Source organism: Alosa alosa, chromosome 11 (genome assembly GCF_017589495.1).
Source record: "Alosa alosa isolate M-15738 ecotype Scorff River chromosome 11, AALO_Geno_1.1, whole genome shotgun sequence".
NCBI classification, from domain to species: Eukaryota; Metazoa; Chordata; class Actinopteri; order Clupeiformes; family Clupeidae; genus Alosa; species Alosa alosa.
The window spans coordinates 12,053,031-12,065,327 of record NC_063199.1 but is presented as its reverse complement, the minus strand read 5'-3'; the positions used below and the strand labels follow the sequence as shown (position 1 = coordinate 12,065,327).

The 12,297-nt window shown below is 38.3% G+C and overlaps 1 protein-coding gene across 1 annotated transcript in view; it reads right to left on the bottom strand.

Annotated features, from left to right (window-relative positions):
* Positions 1-6,169, bottom strand: part of LOC125303291 (protein TASOR-like) — a 44,976-nt gene extending 38,807 nt beyond the window's left edge. The window contains exon 1 of the mRNA XM_048256957.1: positions 6,140-6,169. Within this exon, the coding sequence (XP_048112914.1) occupies positions 6,140-6,161 (22 nt within the window). The 5' untranslated portion in view covers positions 6,162-6,169. The remainder of the gene's footprint in view (positions 1-6,139) is intronic.
* Positions 6,170-12,297: the final 6,128 nt, after the last annotated feature.

Sequence of the window (12,297 nt, the reverse complement as noted above, 5' to 3'; positions counted from 1 at the left end):
AAATATTGTTATTGGCAGCCATTACTAGCCATGTGGTGGACACCATGACACCACATGGTGTGCATTCAAGATTCAAGGGCCTATTGCGAGTTTAATGTCAGCATGTCGACTTTAAAGTCGACACGTCGAGATTAAGTAGATTTGATATTTTAACTTTATTCTCGAATTGTCGAGTTTAATCTCGCCATGGCAAAAATATTTTTTTTCTTCATGTGTGGCCCTAATACTCCGTCGTAGCTACGTCATCGAGTCTTACCGAGGCAATATTGTTAATGTCGTTAATAAAAGAAAAATGTAAATGTTAGGCTATTATTTGCCTTATGTGTGGGTTGACAAGGTAACCATACATTGACCATACATTTTAGCAGCTGCAATGACCTATATCCAATTATTAGCCTACTCATTGCGTTGTGCATGAAAACTATTTTAAAACGCAAAGGCTGTAGTTTCTACCTTATACATTTGATTTAAATGGCCAAGCTGCCAGTCGAGGCAAAAGCCAAATATCCAACAACAGTTGCAAACTTTTTACCTGCTCGAACCACAATACCCGAGGGATGTGCGCTTCTATCAGTAAGTCCAACTTGAGTTGGCTTCATTTTGTCTGCCTGCAAATGTTGCATAGGTTTAACCGGGTTTAACACGCTGCAAATGCACACTGGGTGCAGCAAATATTTCAGCTATGCACAAGTTTCTTACATCCCATATGTCTACTTAATTTTAGTAATTTTCGTTGGCTAGCCTATTGCGTAATACAACCTGTCCAAATATAGCATTTAGGGTTCATTATTTGTGTAGCCTAAAGTGACTCAATATCGCATTGTTTATTATCACATATGAACATCACATTAAATAACCTAGGACTTCAGAGACAGGGCAAACTTCTACCACCATTCCCAAAATGTTATCCCAACCAATGAAATAAATTTGCGCTTATAACGAGGTGAAGCGCATTCCCGAACAACTTCTTTTCCTCTGAGGGAATGTCCAATCTTCATCAACGACATACCGTTGTACCTTACGTTGTCTCCGTCTGTAACGTGGAATCTATAGGCTAATTCTAGCTGGTGCCGGAAACGAACACCCATGAAACGCCATTTTTGTAAAGATGGCTGCGGTCAATTTCAAACTTTTTTGGCTGAAGTAGCTAGCCTAGCATGGTCCATTGAAATGAATGGGGGCGGGACTTAGTCACTCTCTCCAGTTATATATAATACCTCCATGGAGCAGACAGTGGCATACGCTATGCTGAACCTGGCTTGATCCAAGCATTCTAACAGTGCCTTTCAGTGTTGGAGCAGTGGCAATACCTCTAAAGCTCTAGAAGAGGGCTATTCAACTATTGGCTATGGGTGAATGCGGTTCGTTGGATTTTACCTGTGGCCTGCCTTCAAATTTAGCTTCTATGACTAAGATCAAATCAATAAAATAAAACAACAGCAGTGATTGGCTGCAAAAATAAATAATGTCACGCGTCTTGCACCTCTCAAACTGGGCTATCAGGTAACCTAGAGAAAAATTTGAAATTATGAAATATGACTAAGGCATTAAAATGCTGCTTGTTTGTCAGGATATTTTTTCACTGATTTATTTTAGAAATATGAGCTATGAGTGTGAATGTTATATATTCCATCCCCTAATTCTGTTTTACTGGTTTATTTGACAAATAATCTATATGGATTTGCTCTATAAAGACCTTATGTCTGTTTGGGATTGTTTTGAGAGCCTATTGATGTATCTCAGAATAAAGGAATGTCCACAACATTAGTGATGTTTTTTTTGTGTGTGTGAATGTATTTTACTTAACTCATTAAATTGAGCTGGATACTCATGAACGCATGTCTCTAATAGCCACAATAGGAGTAATTTTAGCAACACCGTATTTTGTGTGGCCCATAACGACCCAGTGGATCATGAAAACGTGCCAAAATTCACATTCCTTGCTTGTTGTTGGTACATTAATCCCATTCAGATTGCCACTTATCTGAGATGTAAGAGTTCAGTATAGGTTTAAGGTCTGGGGCAGGGATTTGACATTCTGTGACTTCTTCATTGAGGGCTTGCTTAGCAGCACTGTCCGCTTTCTCATTTCCCCTCAGACCAACATGGCCTGGGACCCAGCAAAAAACTACACTTAAGTTCTGGTTCTTTAGACGTTCTAGTTGATCAAGCTCAGCTTTGGTTGTACTTTTTGTGTGACATTAAAGCCTACTGGAAAGATTTTTAATGGCAATTTAATTGAATGCAATTTACTTTTACGACTAAATAAAATTAATTTATCCCTCTCACCCATAGTTTTCTATTTATTTACAAATGTACATAGGCCTACTGTAATTACATTTCTACATAGTTATTCTACTGATCTTTATACTATTCATCCTGAACATAAACGTATTCTTACTACTCTTATAATGTTGTTTCTGTACTACAATGACACTGTTTCCACACTGCACATAGCTGTATGTTATCTGTTATAAATTTGTCATATTGAATATCCATATTTATTCTGTTTTATTATATTCTGTTAATACACTGCATATATCTATATTATTATTTCTACTATTATAATGTTACTGCTACATCTACATACATTATTCTACTTATTGTATGAGATAACTGCTAATACACTGCACATATTTATATTTAATTCATATTACTCTAAACCACCTTCTGTAAATCAACTGTATACTACTGTCTACATTGCACTATATTTCTTGACCTGTCTCTGTATATTTCATCACCTTTCTATACTTTGCATCACATTGTATGTATACTGTAGCTACATGAATCACAGCTAAGATCCTTGGTTGCTATGAAGGCCAGTCGTTCTAAATGGATGGTTACTATGGCCAAAGGCCAGTTATCTCTCGTTGTCAAGCGGACATATCCTAACTTTATCCTATTTTAAACATCTCTATTTTACTTAGCCTACTTCCATACAGTGACTCCTATTAAGAAGTGGCCACTTCATTCAGCTTACCGTGATTCACGCAGCAACATTATTAAATTAATCTGTCACCATATGCCTATGCCAACGTTTGCAAAGAGGAGAATCTTTTAATTTGATTCACAATGAAACGTTACATTTAATGTACATGTAAACAATGAGTAGGCTAGTTTTGGTTGTTGTTGGTGGTGTTACTGCATCCCTTAGTTATGCCTACAATGCAAAATTGCTCCCTTGTGATTGTTAGACGCATTTCAAAACATCGCGACGTGAAATGCCACCACAAAACATTGTTTGTGAATCGGTCTTATTTAGGAGTCCTCGCTTAAGCTGTCACAGACTCAGGCGCTACTTTTAGGGCTAAAATGCTTCCTGAATTACTCTTAGTAAAAAAAAATAGGAGTCCTAAAGTTACTAGTGACGAAGTTATGAGTACAAGCATCTCATATCAAATGACCATGGCATTACGCTAAGCAACATAAATCTCATAACGTTACAGCAACATCTCCTCCCTATGACCTAGCTAGCTAGCTTCTAGCCACACAAGAAATGAATGATGTTAAAATCTCTGCTTAGCATTCTAATAACAGAAGGGGCACATTTATGTGGACCACTACAACATGACTCATTATGTCTGTAATGTTAACTGTATAAAACACTTACTTTCATAAAGGAAGCACACCATCCAGCACATAGCCTACACATGGAAACCGATATTTTAGGTACATGGCCACGAACTCAAAACGTGTCTCTCTGAAGCTCTGTTCTAGAATCTTTGCTCTGAAGTCTGTCCCCGTTGCTAAGCAACATCAAATAAACGAAATGACAGTCTTCCAGTATTAAATGTCTACGTGTGCTTCCGAATGGATGTGTGTGGTTTGCAATTAGAATAAACAAGAAATAACATTTCCAATAATTTCCCATGATAAATTACATAATATTTGCACCTTCCTTACTTGTGAATCTCACACCGTATTTCAAGTAGGCTACACTAGTGAAATGTATGACAGCAGTGATTGGCTGCAAAAATAAATAATGTCGCGTGTCTTGCACCTCTCAAACTGGGCTATCAGGTAACCTAGAGAAAAATTTGAAATTATGAAATATGACTAAGGCATTAAAATGCTACTTGTTTGTCAGGATATTTTTTCACTGATTTATTTTAAAAATATGAGCTATGAGTGTGAATGTTATATATTCCATCCCCAAATTCTGTTTTACTGGTTTATTTGACAAATAATCTATATGGATTTGCTCTATAAAGACCTTATGTCTGTTTTTTGGGATTGTTTTGAGAGCCTATTGATGTATCTCAGAATAAAGGAATGTCCACAACATTAGTGATGTTTTTTTGTGTGTGTGAATGTATTTTACTTAACTCATTAAATTGAGCTGGATACTCATGAACGCATGTCTCTAATAGCCACAATAGGAGTAATTTTAGCAACACCGTAGATTTTGTGTGGCCCATAACGACCCAGTGGATCATGAAAACGTGCCAAAATTCACATTCCTTGCTTGTTGTTGGTACATTAATCCCATTCAGATTGCCACTTATCTGAGATGTAAGAGTTCAGTATAGGTTTAAGGTCTGGGGCAGGGATTTGACATTCTGTGACTTCTTCATTGAGGGCTTGCTTAGCAGCACTGTCCTTTCTCATTTCCCCCTCAGACCAACATGGCCTGGGACCCAGCAAAAAACTACACTTAAGTTCTGGTTCTTTAGACGTTCTAGTTGATCAAGCTCAGCTTTGGTTGTACTTTTGTGTGACATTAAAGCCTACTGGAAAGATTTTTTAATGGCAATTTAATTGAATGCAATTTACTTTTACTTGACTAAATAAAATTAATTTATCCCTCTCACCCATAGTTTTCTATTTATTTACAAATGTACATAGGCCTACTGTAATTACATTTCTACATAGTTATTCTACTGATCTTTATACTATTCATCCTGCACATAAGCGTATTCTTACTACTCTTATAATGTTGTTTCTGTACTACAATGACACTGTTTCCACACTGCACATAGCTGTATGTTATGTACATATCTGTTATAAATTTGTCATATTGAATATCCATATTTATTCTGTTTTATTATATTCTGTTAATACACTGCATATATCTATATTATTATTTCTACTATTATAATGTTACTGCTACATCTACATACATTATTCTACTTATTGTATGAGATAACTGCTAATACACTGCACATATTTATATTTAATTCATATTACTCTAAACCACCTTCTGTAAATCAACTGTATACTACTGTCTACATTGCACCATATTTCTTGACCTGTCTCTGTATATTTCATCACCTTTCTATACTTTGCATCACATTGTATGTATACTGTAGCTACATGAATCACAGCTAAGATCCTTGGTTGCTATGAAGGCCAGTCGTTCTAAATGGATGGTTACTATGGCCAAAGGCCAGTTATCTCTCGTTGTCAAGCGGACATATCCTAACTTTATCCTATTTTAAACATCTCTATTTTACTTAGCCTACTTCCATACAGTGACTCCTATTAAGAAGTGGCCACTTCATTCAAGGCTTACCGTGATTCACGCAGCAACATTATTAAATTAATCTGTCACCATATGCCTATGCCAACGTTTGCAAAGAGGATAATCTTTTAATTTGATTCACAATGAAACGTTACATTTAATGTACATGTAAACAATGAGTAGGCTAGTTTTGGTTGTTGTTGGTGGTGTTACTGCATCCCTTAGTTATGCCTACAATGCAAAATTGCTCCCTTGTGATTGTTAGACGATTTCAAAACATGTGACGTGAAATGCCACCACAAAACATTGTTTGTGAATCGGTCTTATTTAGGAGTCCCTCGCTAAGTTGTCACAGACTCAGGCGCTACTTTTAGGGCTAAAATGCTTCCTGAATTACTCTTAGTAAAAAAAAAATAGGAGTCCTAAAGTTACTAGTGACGGTTATGAGTACAAGCATCTCATATCAAATGACCATGGCATTACGCTAAGCAACATAAATCTCATAGCGTTACAGCAACATCTCCTCCCTATGACCTAGCTAGCTAGCTTCTAGCCACACAAGAAATGAATGATGTTAAAATCTCTGCTTAGCATTCTAATAACAGAAGGGGCACATTTATGTGGACCACTACAACATGACTCATTGTGTCTGTAATGTTAACTGTATAAAACACTTACTTTCATAAAGGAAGCACACCATCCAGCACATAGCCTACACATGGAAACCGATATTTTAGGTACTTGGCCACTTAACTCAAAGCGTGTCTCTCTGAAGCTCTGTTCTAGAATCTTTGCTCTGAAGTCTGTCCCCGTTGCTAAGCAACATCAAATAAACGAAATGACAGTCTTCCAGTATTAAATGTCTACGTGTGCTTCCGAATGGATGTGTGTGGTTTGCAATTAGAATAAACAAGAAATAACATTTCCAATAATTTCCCATGATAAATTACATAATATTTGCACCTTCCTTACTTGTGAATCTCACCATTATTTCAAGTAGGCTACACTAGTGAAATGTATGACAGCAGTGATTGGCTGCAAAAATAAATAATGTCACGTGTCTTGTGCCTCTCAAACTGGGCTATCAGGTAACCTACAGAGGAATTGAAATTATGAAATATGACCAAGGCATTAAAAGCTACTTGTTTGTCAGGATACTTTTTCACTGATTTATTTAAAAAAAAAATATGAGCTATGAGTGTGAATGTTATATATTCCATCCCACAAATTATGTTTTACTGGTTTATTTGACAAATAATCTATATGGATTTGCTCTATAAAGACCGTGTTTGGGATTGTTTTGTGAGCCTGGGGTTGTTTTGAGAGCCTATTGATGTAGCCTATCTCAGAATAAAGGAATACTTCATATTACTCTAAACCACCGTCTGTAAATCAACTGTATACTACTGTCTACATTGCACTATATTTCTTGACCTGTCTCTGTATGTTTCATCACCTTTCTATACTTTGCCTCACATTGCAACACAGCTCAGATCTTTGGTTGCTATGAAGGCCAGTCGTTCTAAATGGATGGTTGCTATGGCCAAAGGCCAGTTCTATCTCTGCCGTTGTCAAGCGGGCATATCGTAGAATTCTGATTAACCTTATCTTATTTAAAACATCTCTATTTTACTTATCCCACTTCCATACAGTGGGTCCCATTAAGAAGTGGCCACTTCATTCGCGCTTACCGTGATTCACACAGCAGCATTAATAAATTAATCTGTCACCATATGCCTATGCTTACGTTTGCAAAGAAAACATTTTAATTTGATCCACATGAAACGTTACATTTCATGTACATGTTGACAATGAGTAGGCTAGTTTTGGTTGTTGGTGGTGTTATTGCATCCCTTAGTTATGCCTACAATGCAAGTTCCCTCGCGATTGGAAGCTCCTGTAGACAATAGTAGACGCATTTCAAAACATCGCGTTAGGAGTCCTTGCCACTTCTTTTAAACCCGTCACAGGCGTAGGTGCTACTTTTAGGGCTAAAGTGCTTCGTGAATTACTGTTAGTAAAAAAAAAAAAAATAGCAGTCCTAAAGTTACATCGCGGACGGTTACGAGTGCAAGCATCTCATATCATATGACCATGGCATTACGCTAAACAACATAAATCCCAATTAGCAACATAGCACTACATCTCCTCCTCCCTATAGCTAGCCACACAAAGAAATTAATGATATTTAATATCAGCTTAGCATGCTTCTCCTGAAGGCTGCTTAGCATTCTAATAACAGAAACTTTTGGAATATTTCAATAATTTTTTTTTTTGCCTATGCACGCTCACACTGGAGTCCCCAGTTCATATACAAAATTTGGTATCGATATGTGACAGTGTTCCTGAGATATGGGTTTACAGACTTCCTGTTTGCCGAGCTTTGCCGCCTTGCATTTCGTTTGGCTGTGACTTGGGCAAACGCCGAAAATCAAAAATCCTTCCGCTAACATTTGTGAGGCTTGGTCCAAGGATAATGTACGCGGGTAGTTTGCCAAGTTTGCCTATGCGGGCGCTATGGACCAAATTTGTGACCTGGGAAAATTTAGTTTCTTGGCTTTCTGTTCAATCCAATATGGCGGACGAACGGCACGCCCACCTGACGCCATCTTCGCGACCAACTTACACCGGTACTGACCGGACGTTTTAAAGTTGGAACGGTGTCTCTGTCTCAAAGGGCCTAGGCGGCTAGGGCTGACAAAAAATTAGGGAGACGGGAAAAATAATAATAAAACTTAAGAAGAACAATTAGTGTGCTGCTTTGCAGCAAGCACACTTAATTAGGTTGCAGTTCCTTATTTTTGCATCTGCGTTGGTCTGAGGTTGCGTTCCACACTGACTGACAAGCCAAACCAGTCAGGGTGCGATTTGTGAAAAAAGCCCGGGGGGGGGCGCCATCGCTCCTACACATCACTCCATCCTAAACCTCTATTTCAATAGTCAATTTGATTTTAGAGGCTTTAAAAATATGAAGTTTCGTTTCCCTTTCTTTAACTTGTTTAGCTGTATTCTCCAGTGCAGTGAACAAGCCGCTGCATTCTGCAGTGAGTCAAGACCAGAAGTTAACGATACCACACACGCACAGTGATAGTCTTTTGATTTTAGACAGGGCCGGTGTTACCGGATATACGGTTTCTGAGATTCTGAGTTTCCAGGGCGGATTTTAGCGTGAATATTTATGAACGGGGGATGTCGTGCGCGAGTGCCTAGACGCCCATTGCTGAAGCGTGAATGAAATGGAACTGAAAATGTTATCAAAGAAAGTAGAAGACCACGGCGTTGTAACACGTTTTTGGATGTTGTCATGTGTTATTAATGGAAAGTATGACTATGTCGCGGTTCGAAAGTATAGATGCAATTTACGTCAATGTTGTTATCTTGTGTCGCAGCCAGTCAAACAAAACGTTGTGTCAGATTTAGTGGGTCGCTTACCATTAAGGATATTGGCGATTTTTTTGCACAGTAGGCCTTGATGGTAGTCCTAGCCTAGCTAGGCTATTATGTTTTTATCGTTTTGATTGTAGCCTAGCCTCTGATGTTAGCCCAGGCAGCAACATAGCCTACATCAGATTGACCCACTGTATAGCCTACAACACAAATGTCTGTGCAAGAAATAGCCCATGTTGCCTGTGCATGTCCTAACTCTGAACAAATGGTATCCTGTCATTGCCCTCATGCACATGTGATATGTTATTCTGAGACATAATCTATAGGATTTACTACACATAACTAAACACACAAAAAGTTGTAAAAACAATTTATTGTATTAGTTATTTACAGTCAGGGCAAATAAACTGTCCTTCAGTGTCAGGCCAGTTTACACATTCAGTGGTAGGCCTACCAGCCCTGGCAGCAATCACATTTTATCTTCAAGACAAAAAGCATTGGCTTGACATCACTCAAAGTTAAACAATATTATCATACCAAAATACCCACAGAGTGTTGTGTGCAAGGATAAGGATATACAAAATAAAGTTTGGGTAATCAGCCTTGAAAGGGCAGAAATGGGGTGCCCTGTCTATCTATTGTACAGCAGTTTATTCTTTTCAATTTTAATTTTACATTGTAAGAGGGAGTCTGGCCAAGTTAGCCTAATATTCTTAGGGAATAGAACATAACAGCAGATTTGGTCGAAAATGTAAATTCATAGGCATATACATATAGAACAGCATGATATGAGCCTGTCTGGCATCAAATACATGAGTGGAGTGGTGTGTTTTGGTGAGTGCTGGTGAACATATTTTCATCACAGCAGGCAACTAAGTAACTTGATGATACACTACAATAAGAAAGCAAAAATTCATATTATAATGAACATAAACATAATTCTGTTGTCTGTTTCTCTGTTCCTACCTGAAGGACCTAACTGTTCCTACCTAAACTTTCAAAGCGATAAGACCTGCTCAAAATGCCATTAACTCTATTAAGAGTGTATGGGCTTTCAAAATGATTTTGGAAACGTTATTTTAAGGTAAAAACTCTTCAGGGGTTCATATGTAGTCATTCCCCTCAATCTGATGAACTTTATGTCCCCCAATCATCCTCATTGAGCACATAGGTTCTACTAAGTACTACTTAATTGCATTTGTAACCATTACCTTTTGAATAAACAGATTCTATATGACCATACCCCACATTAATAACATTAACCCATTCATCTTGTGTATCTGAAGGACTTATGTAAGTAGGCATTATCCATGTAAAGCTAGACAGTATTTGTAAGGTAATACAAAGCATATTGACTTAATGTAGTTATGACCTTTATGGATAAACATAACCAATATAGGCTACTGTAAGTGCATGGCCCATATTGATGTCCTGCTTCCCTAATAAATAACAACATGATTGTATAAAACAAGTTTTATTATTTCACAAGACTCCAAGATATCAGAATGTCCAATAAAGCATGCCTTAATGATCTGTTTTGGCAACAGAGGTAGCTGAGCATTGTAATGCAGCACAAGTAAATTTGTCAAACTAGGCTAACATGTTTGTGTAGGCAAGCATGCATGACCAAACCTCGAAACTCATTGGACATCACACACAAAAAAAGTAAACAGATGATGTACTGACACTTAAAAGACATCTACTATAATGTCCCACTGACATTACAACGTTAAGTGCTAAATAGCCCATTTAAACAGGGCTAAATGAAAGTCCTAATGACAATTTGATAGGCTGTAGCCTGCCTGTCTAGGCTACACAAGATCAAAACATATAGCCTACGCCAAATTGCATAATCGCGTACACTTACTCGACCACCAGTGGTCGTCGAAATTGTCACGTTTTTCCACAATAACCCATATCAACATTCAAAAACAAATTGCTGTAGTTTTCTAGCTTCTTTACCAACATTTTCAGTTCCATTTGAGTCACGCTTCATGAATGCTCTCTAGGCACGCGCGCACGACATCCTCCGTTTATAAATATTCACGCTAAACTCCACCTGACTCCACCCATGGAAACCCAGAATCTCAGAAACCGTATATCTGGTAACACCGGTTCTCGTTATTCTGTGCCGGGGAGCAACACACCTACGACCGCCAGCCATTATGGCCTAGGTATACGCACAGCACAGGCGAGCACAGGCTACCAGGAGAAACATCAACCAATTCAGATCAATTAGTTAAAATAATATAGATGAACCACACAATTGCAAGCGACCATGCCGCAGCGGGCTACTGTATTAATGTCATCATTGTCCTCGAACTCGTCTGTTGCCCGAATGTGAAGCCAAGAACCATAGGCCTACATTCTTTGCGTTCTCTCCCTCCTTTTTTTGTATTTTCTATCCTCTGTTTATGTTCTCTTTTATGGCTACCAAATTTGTTTACAGACATTTTCCCACTAGTTTTGCCTACCAAGCATAGGCTACGTAGCCACGGCCAGGCCTGTCTACTTGTCAGTCTTGCCTGTCCAATTAGGCTTTCCTTCGTTTACGTTCACCATCTAAAAAAGACGCACAAGTCAACACTGCGCTGATAGCCTAGTTCAAGAATCAGTAAAATCGCGTAGGCTACAGCCGGCAGCTCCGTAATTGTCAGGTGTGATGAAATGCGTTCATATTCCACTTTTTATGTCATAAACGCTGCATGCCTATGAAATGGCTTTGCAGTAGGATTGTCCGATGGTCAAGCTGCTGCTTCAATTTGTGTTTTAATTTATGCAACGCACCGATGCTGGGTTCATGCAGTTTTGCGCAAGTTTAAAATGTTTAGCCGACAGCATATTGTGTCATTTTTGTAGGCTACAATAAGTTCCACTTTTCATGTCATGAATGTAGCCTATGAATGTATATTAAGGATCTTTGATACGGCTTTGGAGTTGTCCAAATGTTTAATCTATTGTCTCAATTGTGTTTCATGTGACGCACCGAAGCTACATTCATGCTTGTTTTGTCAGCTGTGATCAAATGCCTTCAATAAATTCCACTTTATATGTCATAAATATAACATGCCTATGATTAATGTTTGTATGGCCACACTTTTGAACATTTCTGGCTACACTACCGAGAACAGAATCTCTCAATCTCATGTCTTGACAGGTCATGTCTTCCGTAGCCTACTACTCCCCACGGGGGAGGGCTAACTTTTGATACATTTTTAAAATAAATCGTTATCAGCCAATAGGGAAACTGCCAGAAACAACAAGCAACAACGCGTAAGCTGGTAAGTGAGACACATTCGATGAATGCACACTTAATGCAGAATCACCACAGAAAGCGTTTATTTGATTATTTATTTTTCTGCCAGTGACTTCAGTGATTTCGCCGACAATGACACTGCAGCCTGGCCTGCATTTATGCGCGAAGCCCGTTAGTTTTGTTTTGTTTGCCG